We start from the raw sequence: 15,083 nt of genomic DNA, 5'->3' as shown, positions 1-15,083 counted from the left end.
CTGTAATGTCTAATATATTGGACTAAGTCTTTCCCATGTAAGATAAATTCCAAACCTAGGGTCAAATTTCAGTACAGTTATTATGTCTTTGATCAGTTACTGGTTTTGTAGCAGTTTCCAGACCTCAACAATGTTTTACCTGTTTATCTTGTTCATGTTGTACTATACCGTCTATTTTTACCAATAAGGCACCTACTTTTTCAAATCAGTTCAATGCAACACAGCAATCAAAATTTAAAAGTATACATTAAGAGCAGTATAATACTTGCCATAATGTCCTGGACACCCAGGATTGTCTCGGAAATAAGGTGTCTGTCTCAGAGATAAGATAAGTTTTATTTCAAATACCTTTATTTCACGTCGGCTTTTATAACCAACATTATATAACATAAAGTATAAGATCAACAAAGATGAAACAGCTGCAATAAAAATTCATCAGGCATGATGTATATATAAAATACATGTAGTCCTTTTTAAATATTTTTTTTATAAAAATGAATCAGATGCTAAAAATTACTTAATTCTACATCGATAATTTACTTAATTCTAAATCACTAGCTTGTATGTTAAATTATGCTTACAATGTCAAGTATCTAAAAACATTTTACTTAAAGTTCAATAATATACTGATTTAACAATTAAAAGTTAAATGAATAGTTAAATAAATAATTAAAAAAAAACAGTTTTTATCTAATTTAAATATGAAAGACTATGGGTTATCAAACAGATACACAAAGACAGAGGGGATTATACATGTAAGTCAACAGTTGAACTCATGTAGCTAGCTTGAGTTGAGCTGGGAAGATAAGCAAAAACAAAACTTCACAAATAAAGCAACATCCATTCCTATCTAGAAACTAAATGATAATATTATAAAATAAGCTGGTTGGAGACATCCCGGTGATGATTTATGTCACGGTAAAAATAAAAATCTAAAATAATCTACTTTCCAGCCAGAAAAACATTTTTATATAATCTTATTGTCAAGTTATGAACGCAATTAACAAACGATAATCCCCATACAGCATTGCAATATACAGTAAATGGTGACACTAATCCTTTGATTGGTAAATATATGTGCCTCTTCCAACTAACAATTATCGGCAGTAATTTTGATCAATTAAAAGATTAATTGTTTACCCCCTGTGGCTTCCTGAGCGAAGGTGTCAACAACTGGCCAGCATGAATTTAATCTGCCTGCTGACTATTATTAGTGGTCAAACACTGAAAATTACCGCTAAATGTGAGGTGATGAAATCTACAGGATTCGGCGAATGTTTCAGGTATATTTACCAAACAACATGACTTATTGTCCTTACTTAACATAGCTTTTAAAGTTTATTCTATTCTATGGCTGATTGAATTTACGAAGCCTTAAAACTTTAAAGAAACAGGTAGAAAAACTGTGATTTTATAACCTATATCTACCAGCATACTGTGAATTGTTCAGAGATTTTGGCAATAATTATTTCAATCAACCTGTCTTACATCACATGATGTTAATCACCTCTGATAGAATGACATGAATAAATATTGAGGGTGCTTCTTTTTAGGAATATCATACTTTCTTGCCTAGAGGAAACAGATGATATTTATTTGTAAAATGCATGAGAAGAATCACTGATTACCAATTTACAGTGCATATTTTGCTATCTTTTTTTTCACAGTGTAATGATCAATATATCAAGTTAGATAACCTACACAAGAAGTTCTTCATAACTTTAAGGCAGGGGAGATGAGCAGACTATTTTGTTGGGGCAGTAACCAATCAGGGCAGCTTGGAATTGGCAATTTAGAACAACAAAAGGTTAGACGAAAGCATCTCAGTATTAAAGGTTCTTGAGAGTGACTGAGAAATACTTTTGTATAGTTGTTAACAATTTGTAGTGTTTTTTTCACAAACATTTTTTTTGAAAAACTGTATGATTTATGATTATAAAGAACATTTTAGGGGACTGGTTTGGCCTGACTTTATCTGATTTATATATACACAGACATTCATGTGTAATATCAATTTGCCTTATATTGTTATGCACACGGTTGTTCATCCATTTGCATAAAGGCCATCTTACTGTAAACTAAACAAAAGAGAAAAAAGAGTCACAATAGAATAAAGGGCCAATGGCCCTCTACTGAATAAAAGAAAGTATCAAAAAAGACAGAAATGTTACTTATAATGAGATGATGTGCAGAATGCAGGACATCCTCAGATTAAGGTTACATTTTGTATGAATTTTAAAATTGTGTGGTCACACTTATTATTTCATTTGATATGTACTTCTTTGACATATATTATGCTATGAATGGACTGTATATATTTAACATGTATTTCTTGTTCTGACAATTTCAATGTACATTGTAACACAATGTTGTTGCAATTATTAGCTCGACTATTCGATAAGAATAAGTAGAGCTATTGCAGTCACCCGAGCGTCGGCGTCGGCGTAACCACTTATGTTAAAGTTTTTGTAATAGTTCAAATATTTTCAAAGTCCATTGACATATGGCTTTGAAACTTTGCACACTTGTTCACCATCATGACCCCAACCTGTAGACAGGAGGAGGTAACTCTACCAAGCATTTTGACAGAATTATGCCCCTTTTTCGACTTAGAATTTACGTTAAAGTTTTTGTAATAGTTCAAATATTTTCAAAGTCCATTGACATATGGCTTTGAAACTTTGCACACTTGTTCACCATCATGACCCCAACCTGTAGACAGGAGGAGGTAACTCTATCAAGTATTTTTGACAGAATTATGCCCCTTTTTCGACTTTAGAATTTACGTTAAAGTTTTTGTAATAGTTCAAATATTTTCAAAGTCCATTGACATATGGCTTTGAAACTTTGCACACTTGTTCACCATCATGACCCCAACCTGTAAACAGGAGGAGGTAACTCTATCAAGCATTTTGACAGAATTATGCCCCTTTTTCGACTTAGAATTTACGTTCAAGTTTTTGTAATAGTTCAAATATTTTTCAAAGTCCATAGACATATGGCTTTGAAACTTTGCACACTTGTTCAACATCATGACCCCAACCTGTAGACAGCAGGAGGTAACTCTATTAAGCATTTTGACAGAATTATGCCCCTTTTTCGACTTAGAATTTACGTTAAAGTTTTTGTAATAGTTCAAATATTTTCAAAGTCCATTGACATATGGCTTTGAAACTTTGCACACTTGTTCAACATCATGACCCCAACCTGTAAACAGGAGGAGGTAACTGTATCAGGCATTTTTTTTACTATCAAGCACTAAGAATAGTCGAGCATGCTGTCCTACCGACAGCTCTTGTTTTTGTAATATTGTAGTTGTATATATTGTAAATTATGTTTCATAGAGGCCAACATGGAAGATTGGGAAACCAAATGTGTAGCCTTGATAAATAAAGCCTTTACTTACTTACTTTACACTACTTTTCAAAAGCTACAAATGTTATATTAATCATGACCCCAGCTCAAAATTGGCCCCCCCAGCGGTAGTCACGTCTTGCTTTATTTAGACTGAGGTATAGGAAAACACATCTCACATGGTTCGTACCGTCTTAATAAGTGCTTAAATTTGAGTCCCTGTCTTAAAAAGTGCTTAAAAAATGTAAAATAGTGCTTAAAAGTCCTTGAATTTGATTACTGTCTGAAAAGTGCTTAAAAAGTGCTTATTTGCTGAAAATATGCTTGAAAATGATTGAATGACATAGTGCCGATAAAAATCAACAGTTAACAAAATAAAAAAAATGATCCAATTTAGTATCAAAATCAATGAAATGTTTGCTCAAGATAACAGTACGTGGTCAATTTGCACTTGTTTTGAACTAATTTGTATTTGATGCACCCTTTGTTGTTCTTCTATAAAACCTTAACTTGGCCAGAAAATGTGTATGATTCAAGAAAAACTTGTGTAAAAACTATCCTTCTTAGGTTGAATATTTTGTTGATATATGTGCAACAAATGTGCTTAAAAATGGGAATACATGCTTAAATAGTGCTTAAATAGTGCTTGAATTTTGGCATTGGATGTCTCTATGAACCCTGTCTCATCTTTTGTGGATAACAACTATGCCTCTATATTTGACATAAAGTGAACATTACATTGTACATGGCAATTGCCTACTGTAGCCCTCTATTAAAGTTTTAAGAATCATTCACCTAGGGTAAAAATGTTCCCACCTTGGAGGTCATAAAGTATCACAAGGAAAACAAACATAAAATATTTTTCAGACATGTTTCTTAATTGGGTGTTCTTGTTCACAAATTAAATTATTAATATTGCTGGGGAAAAAAACAGCGAATAAACTGAAATTTTGCTTACAATTTATTGGTCCAGACCTCCATGACATTATACATAAATCTCTTAAATTCCTGTCATGTGAAAAAACCTCAGTGGAGACCCTTTAATGTTTGTCTTAATTACAAGAAATTATTGAATTATAGAAACAATAAAAAGCATTTGTATTGCAGTGTTCTTTCTTGTTGGGTGGTTCCAGTATTCCTCACTTGAATACTGTTTAATCACCCCTAGGATATGAGGCCTGCTTTTTAGCTCGACTTTTCTATGAAAAGGGGAGCTATCCTACTCGCCCCGGCGTCGGCGTCGGCGTTGGCGTCACACCTTGGTTAAGTTTTTCGTACCACCCCACTTTATTTCAGAAGTATTACAAGTATGGCTTTGAAACTTACCATACTTGTTCACCATCATAACCTCCATCTACAGACAAGAGTACATAACTCTGTCAAGGTTTTTGACAGAATTATGGCCCTTTTTTGACTAAGAAAGTGTATTGAGCTTGGTTAAGTTTTTTGTACCACCTCACTTTATTTCAAAACCATTGGAGGTATTGCTTTGAAACTGACCATACTTGTTTACCATCACGACCTTCATCAACAGACAAGAGGACATAACTCTGTCAAGGTTTTTTTGACAGAATTATGCCCCCTTTTGACTTAGAAAAATACATTGAATATGGTAAAATCCACTTATTGCCTTAACCCTTTGAGATATTGCTTTGAAACTTTTAATGCTATTTCACATCATTACCCCATCTGTACGCAAGAGAAGGTAACTCTGTCAAGGATTTGTTTTAAAAATTAAGGCCTTTTATCGACTTAGAATCTTGGTTAAGTTTTTAGTACCAGTCCACTTTTTGACTGAACTGTTTGAGATATTAATTTGAAAGTTGGAATACTTGTTTACAATCATGATTCCCAAACATGTCCAGGAGAAGGTAATTCTGTCAAAGATTTTATTTGAATTTGTATTGCCTTTTACTGCAAAAACTTTTTTTATTGGCAAGCAATAAAAAAGTCGAGCGCGCTGTCTTACGGACAGCTCTTGTTAAATGTGTCTTTTGACATTATATCTGTGATATGCAGGCTTCATAACCTCAGATCTCCTTTCAAAATTCCATTTTATTTAGTTCCGCCCATTGTTTTCTCGTTTCGGGCACACGCATTTTTTTACTTGGGGACCATATGCCGCTTTTCATGGAATGGCACTAACGTGTCACATTGAAGGTTCCATGATAACCGCCATATGAACACATCTGCAGATGTTTCAAAATTCTAAATTTTACTAGATCGTGTTAAATGTTGAATTCTGCTTAAGCCGGTGCTAGGGGGCGTGGACGGTAGTTTGCACTTGACAGTACTGTCCATGAACAGGCTCAATCAAACCGAGCCTGCAACATTTTCAATTTTGTCACATTGGCCTTTCTTTAGGGATTCTTATTTCACTCTATTTTATCGCCACATCAGCGTTGTTTGTGCCGTGTGGAGGCTGTAAAAAGTCGCCCCGTACATTCAATCAGGGATGTTATATTTCCGATCCTTAGAGATCGTTCAGCACGACATCATTGTTGTGCTTGTGGTATTTTAGTTCTATCAATTCGGCATCTTTCTTGTTGGGTGGTTCCAGTATTCCTCACTTGAATACTGTTAATCACCCTTAGGATGAGAGGCCTGCTTTTTAAATTTGTCTTTTGATGTTATATCTGTGATATGCAGGCTTCATAACCTCAGATCCCCTTTCAAAATTCCATTTTATTTAGTTCAGCCCATTGTTTTCTCGTTTAGGGCACAAGCATTTTTTTACTTTGGGACCATATGCCGCTTTTCATGGAATGGCACTAACGTGTCACATTGAAGGTTCCATGATAACCGCCATATGAACACATCTGCGGATGTTTCAAAATTCTAAATTTTACCAGATCATGTTAAATGTTGAATTCTGCTTAAGCCGGTGCTAGGGGGCGTGGACGGTAGTTTGCACTTGACAGTACCGTCCATGAACAGGCTCAATCAAACCGAGCCTGCACATTTTCAATTTTGTTGCGTTGGCCTTTCTTTAGGGATTCTTATTTCACTCTATTTTATTGTGTGATGCTGCTATGAGTTATTAACTTATTTAAATTATAGCTGTTTTCCTAAGTGATAGATATTATTAATTATTTTGAAATTTTACATCAATTTAAGATATATGGCTACTTAGTGTTATACAAATGTATGATATCATTCTGTTGTATCATTATATACAGTGGATGCAACTGTATTTGTTTTTTTAAGGTCACAGAGCCTATGATAGTGAAGGATCCACCAAAAGGGGATATTGCTCAAATTGTTTGTGGAGAATCACATACTTTGTTTGTAATCAAAGATGGCAGTTTATATTCCTGTGGAAACAATGATTATGGACAACTTGGACATAGTAAAAGAACTTCTATACCAGGTAAGCCTCTAATTTCAAGGTTTAGGAATATATATTGTACAAGAATTTTTAATTTCTGAAAGTAATGGTTAAGAAAATTCCAGATTGATTTTGCCAACTTTGGTAGTTTAAATGAAATATGAATATTTCCTGTTGTAATTGGTTAAAGATAGATATAGGTTTTATGTAACATTTTGGAAGAAACCTACATATAAATTTGGCGAGTGAATATCAGTTATAATTTAGAGTACATGTATGGTTTCAGAACAAATTGATGAATTGAAAGCACAAACAGTTAAATATGCAAGTGTTGGTACCAGTCACAGTGTGTGTTTGACAGAAGCTGGTGAGTTGTTCAGTTGGGGAGATAACTCACACGGTCAACTTGGTAGAGGTCAACTTGAACCAGAGCTTTGCAGGAAACCCAAGTATGAAATGTGATATTTTTACATTATTTAGTAAATATCTACCCTTTATCATAACCATTGATGATTACTTGTTATTTTTCGTAAACAATATAGGCCTGGTACACTGAACTGTATATGCTTGGTAAGAGGAATATTGTATTCTCGGTCTGCTGAACTGTATATGCTTGGTAACATCAACATTATAGGCCATAAACTACATGTTTATTATTTGTCTGGTAAACTGTATCATATATGCAAGGTAAATTGAGCATTCTATGCATGGTAAACTAAACATTTTTGCATTGAAAACTGATCAATTTATGTTAGGTAAACAGAACATTATATGCCTGATAAACTAAATAATATAGGCCTAATGAGGTAAACATTATAGGCTTGGTAAATAGAAAGATACCGGCCAAATGAGGAAAATGAGGAAAATAAAGGTTTAGTGAAGTGTGCATTATATGCCTAGTAAATTAAACATGATAGGCCTAGTGAAGTTAGAATTATGGACCTAGTAAAGTGAACATTATAGGCCTAATAAAGTGAAAATCATAGGGCTAGTATAATGAACATTATAGGCCTAGTAAAGTGAACATCATAGGCCTAGTGAAGTGAACATTATAGGCCTAGTAAAATGAACATTATAGGTCTAGTAAAGTGAATATCATAGGCCTAGTAAAGTGAACATCATAGGCCTAGTGAAGTGAACATTATAGGCCTAGTAAAATGAACATTATAGGCCTAGTAAAGTGAATATCATAGGCTTAGTAAAGTGAATATCTTAGGCCTAGTGAAGTGAACATCATAGGCCTAGTAAAGTGAACATCATAACCTAGTAAAATGGACATTATAGGCCTAGTAAAGTAAACATAGACCTAGTAAAATGTACCTTATAAGCCTAGTAAAATGAACATTATAGGCCTCATAAAGTGAACATCATAGGGCTAGTATAATGAACATTATAGGCCTAGTATAATGAACATTATAGGCCAAGTAAAATGAACATTATAGGCCTAGTAAAGTGAATATCATAGGCCTAGTAAAGTGAACATCTTAGGCCTAGTGAAGTGAACAATATAGGCCTAGTGAAGTGAACATTATAGACCTAGTGAAGTGAACATCATAACCTAGTAAAATGAACATTATAGGCCTAGTAAAGTGAACATCATAGGCCTAGTGAAGTGAACATCATAACCTAGTAAAATGGACATTATAGGCCTAGTAAAGTAAACATAAACCTAGTAAAATATACCTTATAGGCCTAGTTAAATGAACATTATAGGCCTCATAAATGAACATTATAGGCCTAGTAAAATGAACATTATAGGCCTAGTAAAATGGACATTATAGGCCTAGTAAAATGGACATTATAGGCCTAGTAAAATGGACATTATAGGCCTAGTAAAATGGACATTATAGGCCTAGTAAAATGGACATTATAGGGCTAGTAAAATGGACATTATAGGCCTAGTAAAATGGACATTATAGGCCTAGTAAAATGGACATTATAGGCCTAGTAAAATGGACATTATAGGCCTAGTAAAATGGACATTATAGGCCTAGTAAAATGGACATTATAGGCCTAGTAAAATGGACATTATAGGCCTAGTAAAATGGACATTATAGGCCTAGTAAAGTGAACATTATAGGGCTAGTAAAGTGAACATTATAGGGCTAGTAAAGTGAACATTATAGGGCTAGTAAAGTGAACATTATAGGGCTAGTAAAGTGAACATTATAGGGCTAGTAAAGTGAACATTATAGGGCTAGTAAAGTGAACATTATAGGCCTAGTAAATTGAACATTATAGGCCTAGTAAAGTGAACATTATAGGCCTAGTAAAGTGAACATTATAGGCCTAGTAAAATGGACATTATAGGCCTAGTAAAATGGACATTATAGGCCTAGTAAAATGGACATTATAGGGCTAGTAAAATGGACATTATAGGCCTAGTAAAGTGAACATTATAGGGCTAGTAAAATGGACATTATAGGCCTAGTAAAGTAAACATTACATTGTACAAGTCTGTTACACTGTTTAATAGAATATCATATGTATGGTAAAAATAATTTTTGTTCCTTTCTTTAGTATAGTAATTAAGTTACATTTTAATTTACTAGTATTATATATATTATATGTGCATCATTTACCACATGTAAATATAACATTATCATTTAATTACATTTTAATGATAAGAATTTGTTGCTTTTAATAATTGGTATGTATAAATCATGAATTTATCAAGGATAAAACAAACATCAACATCATTCTGTATCGTGCACTTTGATTAAACATGACATTTTGATATTGGTACAATGATTTAAAAGTAGTTATTTTTTATGCTTTGAAATTATCTCATGTAACTAACATATTCCTACCTCAATATTTGTATTTGGGGAATTTCTGCCAGTCTCTTTCCTTTATAACAAGTCTTGTCTAAATACTTAGATTTTTATATTTCCCCATATGATATATCTTTAAGTGACTTTTTTAAGAAAAAGAAAATATGGAAGAAAATATTTCCTGTTGAGATATAATAAGTCAAGTAGGAATAAGAGGGAAGTTGAGTGATGTTATTTATATATGTTTGTTTGGTATTTATAGATTAGGATCCTGGAGGTTAGTCTTCCAATCATAGTAAATTTCCCTGTATATCTACATGTATTTATGTATTACAGTATTTGAATGGGTTAAATAAATGATTTGGTAAGGAGATACAGTTTCACATTGTTATATATAAAGATGTCGGAGATAACATTGGGGTTGTTTGTCTTTGTTAAGTGAAATACATAACAATATTGAAACATTGTATTGTGAAGATTTCATGTATCATATACCGGTATTCACTTGCCTGTACGAAATTTTGGCACGGATTCTGGGCGGAATTGGCACGGAATTGACACGGAATCAGTGATTTCTGGGCGGACCAGGGACGGAAACGCAAATTCCGTGTCATTCCGTCTCACAAGAAAAATATTTTGTTCACTTTTCTGGGCGGAAAACTAGAAAAATTCCGGCTGGAATTTTATTTGGAGCAGAATTTATACTTAAACATTTCATCTTGGACAGAATTTTCAACTTTGAAATTTTCTTGGGAAGGAATGGTCTTCACTATGGGCGGAATTCTATACTTAAACATTTTTCTTGAACAGAATTTCACATATAAGATGTCTAAATCATAATTGTACTCTTGTTTTTGCACTTGCGGACATTGAAATTTTACGAACTGTACTTATTTTTTTTTTTGAAGCATGATACTTGACCAATAATTACAGGTGTATTTTTAGAATAAATATGTTTATTTTTTTAGACATTAAAATAGGCCTTCTTTTTAGATATTATGGCAAATGATATATTATTTGTCAGACTAATTTAGAAAATTTTTTTTTTACTGAAAAACAACTGTAATAATCTTAGTGTAGAACTTGAAAACATTCACCTCCAAAATGCTTAAGTTTATAATATAAAGGTTTTTCATACAGCTTGTATATACATGTACTGTATTATGAATTTATGACATCATCTGAAAGCAACATTGAAATAAGAATGCTGTTTAAATTTGAATATACTGTAGAATATAGGACAGCCACAGGACAAGATAGTGTGCTTGCCATTTTAAATTCTAAGAATTCATGATTTTGTTATAAAAAAATAATAATAAAAAAAATTAAAAAAACAAAAACAGTGCATGAAATAATCTCATATATTATGCCCTTTTAAACTATATAAAATTGATCAACCAATATGCCCAATAATTGCTTTTATTTAGGTAAATAGTTTTATACACAGAGAGTTTACACTACACAGATCAGAGCTCTGATAAAACTCAACTGACCAGCAGTTTCCCACGGATCTATGCATGACTAATTTACTCAACTGGTCATTCCAACAGATCGGACTATTCCATTGAATTATTTTGGAGAGATAACATTATAAATATATAAGCAGAATTTGTCTAGGACATTGCAATTTTCTTTTGTACAAAAATTTGTAATGATTTTTAAATTCTATCTATATATTTATTTGTTACTTGAATATATTTTTTACATTCAATAAATGAAAGTTAAGATGATGAGTAAATTAACCCTGTTTTACATAATGATTGACCTGTCCATGCAGTTATACAGTTGTGAATTTTGAATTCTAAGATATCTGGGTCAGCAAAAAGAGTGCAAATTACAGAGGATGAACTTGATATTTTAACAATTTTGGAGATATAGTTTTGTTCAAGATCTCAAAGTGTTTTAGTATTTGTATGATAAATAAGTGTGATAACATGGGACAAGGAGATGTACAACATAATCTAAGGTAATTATAAACCTTTAGTTACATTAATGCAGAAACAGGTTTTATATCAAACTATCAATGGTAGCAAACTAAAATTTGTAGCAAGAGGTCAATGTTGTTTTTATATTTTCAACTTCGTACATTTGTTTTTTTTCTGATAATTGTTTTAAATCTTTAATACTTGTATAATTTGTAAGATATAAATTATTCAATGATTCTATATAATGAATGTGTATATTGTATAATAAAAGCAAAATTTTAGTAGTAACTGATCTTTTTCATTTCCTGGAAATTAAACAAATTAAATCAATTTGATTAAATAGGAATAAATGGTACAAATTCAGAAGTTTTGTACAGTTGAACAGGGTCATCATAATCATTTATTATTTTACATGTATGTGTTGTGTTTCCAATGGAACAATCTAACATTACATTTTACACTCATATTTGCAGGCTGGGACTTAAGTGCTGACTGTGAGATGCAAGGTATTTCAATAAAGATGTGCAGTATTAATCCTGAAAAGGTATATTTTTAAATCTCAATACTTTACTATTCAACATCTTTCCTTGAAAAATAAATTAAACCAGTAATAAATAGTGTCACAAATAAAGCAGTTAATTAATTCTTATACAGAGCAATTCTAAACACTTGTGCACTGAAATAAGATACTGTGTAAGCTTTAGTATTTTTGAATATGCAAAAGCACAGTTAATATTTAATTTAATACTGTTGAAACATAAAATTTGATGTTATCAAAAAATATGAAATATAACTGCACATAATTATGCAATGAATCATAAATCATTACAACATTTTTGTTTAATTTATTATAAATTTTATTATTAAAGGTGAACACAACCACAAGAAGTTCTAGGAAACACAGGCAGTGGACTTAAAACAGACATCAATTAAAGAAATAGTATTTAAATAATCAGAAACATTTGAAACAAATTTATGATTAAAACATTCACAGCAAAATAATTGCAAAAAACAAAGTGTTGGATTCTAAGAAAACCAGTACCTACCAAAACCTGCAGCTAAAAAAAACTGTGTGTTATAGTGAATGTAAGGTATTCTATTCTGTATTTGGACTAAAGGATATGTATTAAATTTTATGAAAGAAAAATTAATGTGATACATTATTGATAATTTTATCCCAAAAAATGTGATCATGTTAAACTCATAAAAATTCCGCCCCCATGAATTCTGTCCCAGAATTCCGCCCAGAATCCTTTTTGACAATTCCGTTCCGAAATTCCGCCCCAAGATTCCGCTTCAAAATTCCGCCCCAAGATTCCGCTCCAACTCATTTGCATATTTCGTCCCAATTCCGCCCAGAATCCGTCCCGTTTCCGCCTGGAATCCGGCCGGAATCCGTGCCAAAAGCAAATGGTTTAACACTTGTATATTTGGGGGAGAATTTCAATTTCTGGGCGGAATCTGCCATTGAATTCCGCCCCATTTCCGTGCAGAAAATTTCGTACAGGTGTGGCTGCATTCAGCTGCTAACATTTCTTTCTTATTGCCAAAAAGAAAAAGATATCACGTCTCATGTTTATTTTAATATTCTGAAATAAAATCCTTGTATTTAAGTAGTGCAAAATATGTGCTTTATATGTTAGTTATTTTTTTTTTTAGCTCACCTGTCACTTTGTGACAGGGTGAGCTTTTGTGATCGCTTTTTGTCGGGCGTCCGCCTGTCCGTCGTCCGTAAACTTTTACTATAAATAACATCTCCTCATAAACCACTAAGCCAATTTCATCCAAACTTCACAGGAATGTTCCTTTGGTGGTCACCTTTGAAAATTGTTCAAAGACTTTAATTCCATGCAGAACTCTGGTTGCCATGGCAACCAAAAGAAAAAAACTTTAAATATCTTCTTCTAAAAAACCCAAAGAGCTAGAGCTTAGATATTTGGCATGAAACATCTTCTAGTGAGTGTCTACCAAGTTTGTTCAAATAAAAGCCCTGGGGTCAAAATTGGCCCTGCCCCAGGGGGTCATTGATTTTCCCTATATGTATATAGTAAAAACTTAAAAAATCTTCTTTTAAAGAACCCAAAGAGCTAGAGCTAAGATATTTAGCATGAAACATATTCTAATGGGTGTCTTCCAAGTTTGTTCAAATAAAAGCCCTGGGGTCAAAATTGGCCCCGCCCCAGGGGGTCATTGATTTTTCCTATATGCATATAGTAAAAACTTAAAAATCTTTTTTAGCTCGACTATTCAATAAGAATAAGTAGAGCTATTGCAGTCACCCGAGCGTCGGCGTCTGCGTCGGCGTAACCACTTATGTTAAAGTTTTTGTAATAGTTCAAATATTTTCAAAGTCCATTGACATATGGCTTTGAAACTTTGCACACTTGTTCACCATCATGACCCCAACCTGTAGACAGGAGGAGGTAACTCTATCAAGCATTTTGACAGAATTATGCCCCTTTTTCGACTTAGAATTTACGTTAAAGTTTTTGTAATACCTCAAATATTTTCAAAGTTTATTGACATATGGCTTTGAAACTTTGCACACTTGTTCACCATCATTACCCCAACCTGTAAACAGGAGGAGGTAACTGTATCAAGCATTTTTTTTACTATCAAGCACTAAGAATAGTCGAGCGTTGCTGTCCTACCGACAGCTCTTGTTTAAAGAACACAAAGAGCTAGATCTAAGATATTTAGCATGAAACATGTTCTAATGGATGTCTACCAAGTTTGTTCAAATAAGAGCCCTGGGGTCAAAATTGGCCCTGCCCCAAGGGGTCATTGATTTTCCCTATATAAATATAGTAAAAACTTAAAAATCTTCTTTTAAAGAACACAAAGAGCTAGATTTAAGCTATTTGGCATGAAACATGTTCTAATGGATGTCTACCAAGTTTGTTCAAATAAGAGCCCTGGGATCAAAATTGGCCCCGCCCCTTTTCCTTATATGTGTATAGCAAAAACTTAAAAATCTTCCTCGAAAAAAACCTGAATAGCTAGAGTTTATATATTAAGCATGAAACATCTTTAGTAAATGTCTACAAAGATTGTTCAAATAAAAGCCCTGGGATCAAAACTGGCCCTGCCCCAGGGGTGTCATTGTTTTTAAATATACGAGGGTTGTTCGGGAAGTTTTGAGAATTTTGTCATATCTCCTATATTTTTTGTTTCTACGACGTAATATTTTGCACATACTAAGATTAGCATATCACGGAACTATTCCTAAAAATTGAATAGAATCAGACAACAATAGCCGGAAATAGCAGTAACCATAGCAACACTATAACGCCGCACCGGAGCAGTCCGACTCTAAAGAAAGGTATAAAGCGCTACACTAATAATATTTCGTAATTTTGATAACGTAAAAAATGCGCGAAAACGCTGGTCAGCAGCGGAACGTCAGGACATCATTTCCTGAAAATATCATAACGTTATTTAAATTATCAATGGATCAACATTGTTTTAAAGTTGTTGCCCAGAGCCACTGAGTTAACAACATGACGTCGATAGGTGACGTTGAATTGCGAAGTATCGTGAAATTTTGTGTTACTCTGTAAAAGTCTTCCACAGAAACAATGAAAATGATCAATTCTATAGGAAAATACAAGAAATGCAGTCCGGCTACAGTGTATAGATGGCATGCTCGTTTTAAAGGAAGAATCTCGATCGAAGATGATCCTAGATGCGGTCAGCAGTCTT

The 15,083-nt window shown here is 33.1% G+C and overlaps 2 protein-coding genes across 6 annotated transcripts in view; one reads left to right on the top strand and one right to left on the bottom strand.

Moving 5' to 3' along the window:
• Positions 1-9,644, bottom strand: part of LOC132748839 (interaptin-like) — a 48,738-nt gene extending 39,094 nt beyond the window's left edge. The window contains exon 1 of the mRNA XM_060738493.1: positions 9,493-9,644. The gene's annotated coding sequence lies outside the window, so the exon portion shown is untranslated. The remainder of the gene's footprint in view (positions 1-9,492) is intronic.
• The window catches only part of LOC132748838 (probable E3 ubiquitin-protein ligase HERC4), a 47,075-nt gene that overhangs the window by 675 nt on the left and 31,317 nt on the right, over positions 1-15,083 (top strand). For all 5 annotated transcript variants that reach the window (XM_060738492.1, XM_060738488.1, XM_060738490.1 and 2 more), the window contains exons 2-4: positions 1,668-1,807; positions 6,562-6,724; positions 6,969-7,131. In XM_060738492.1, the coding sequence (XP_060594475.1) occupies positions 1,736-1,807; positions 6,562-6,724; positions 6,969-7,131 (398 nt within the window). In that variant the 5' untranslated portion in view covers positions 1,668-1,735. The remainder of the gene's footprint in view (positions 1-1,667; positions 1,808-6,561; positions 6,725-6,968; positions 7,132-15,083) is intronic.

The sequence above is a fragment of the Ruditapes philippinarum genome, unplaced genomic scaffold (assembly GCF_026571515.1).
Source record: "Ruditapes philippinarum isolate M1 unplaced genomic scaffold, ASM2657151v2 ctg2245_1_1_1_1, whole genome shotgun sequence".
In the NCBI taxonomy this organism is placed as follows: domain Eukaryota; kingdom Metazoa; phylum Mollusca; class Bivalvia; order Venerida; family Veneridae; genus Ruditapes; species Ruditapes philippinarum.
The sequence above is the reverse complement of the archived record's forward strand: the minus strand, read 5'-3'. Positions and strand labels throughout refer to the sequence as shown.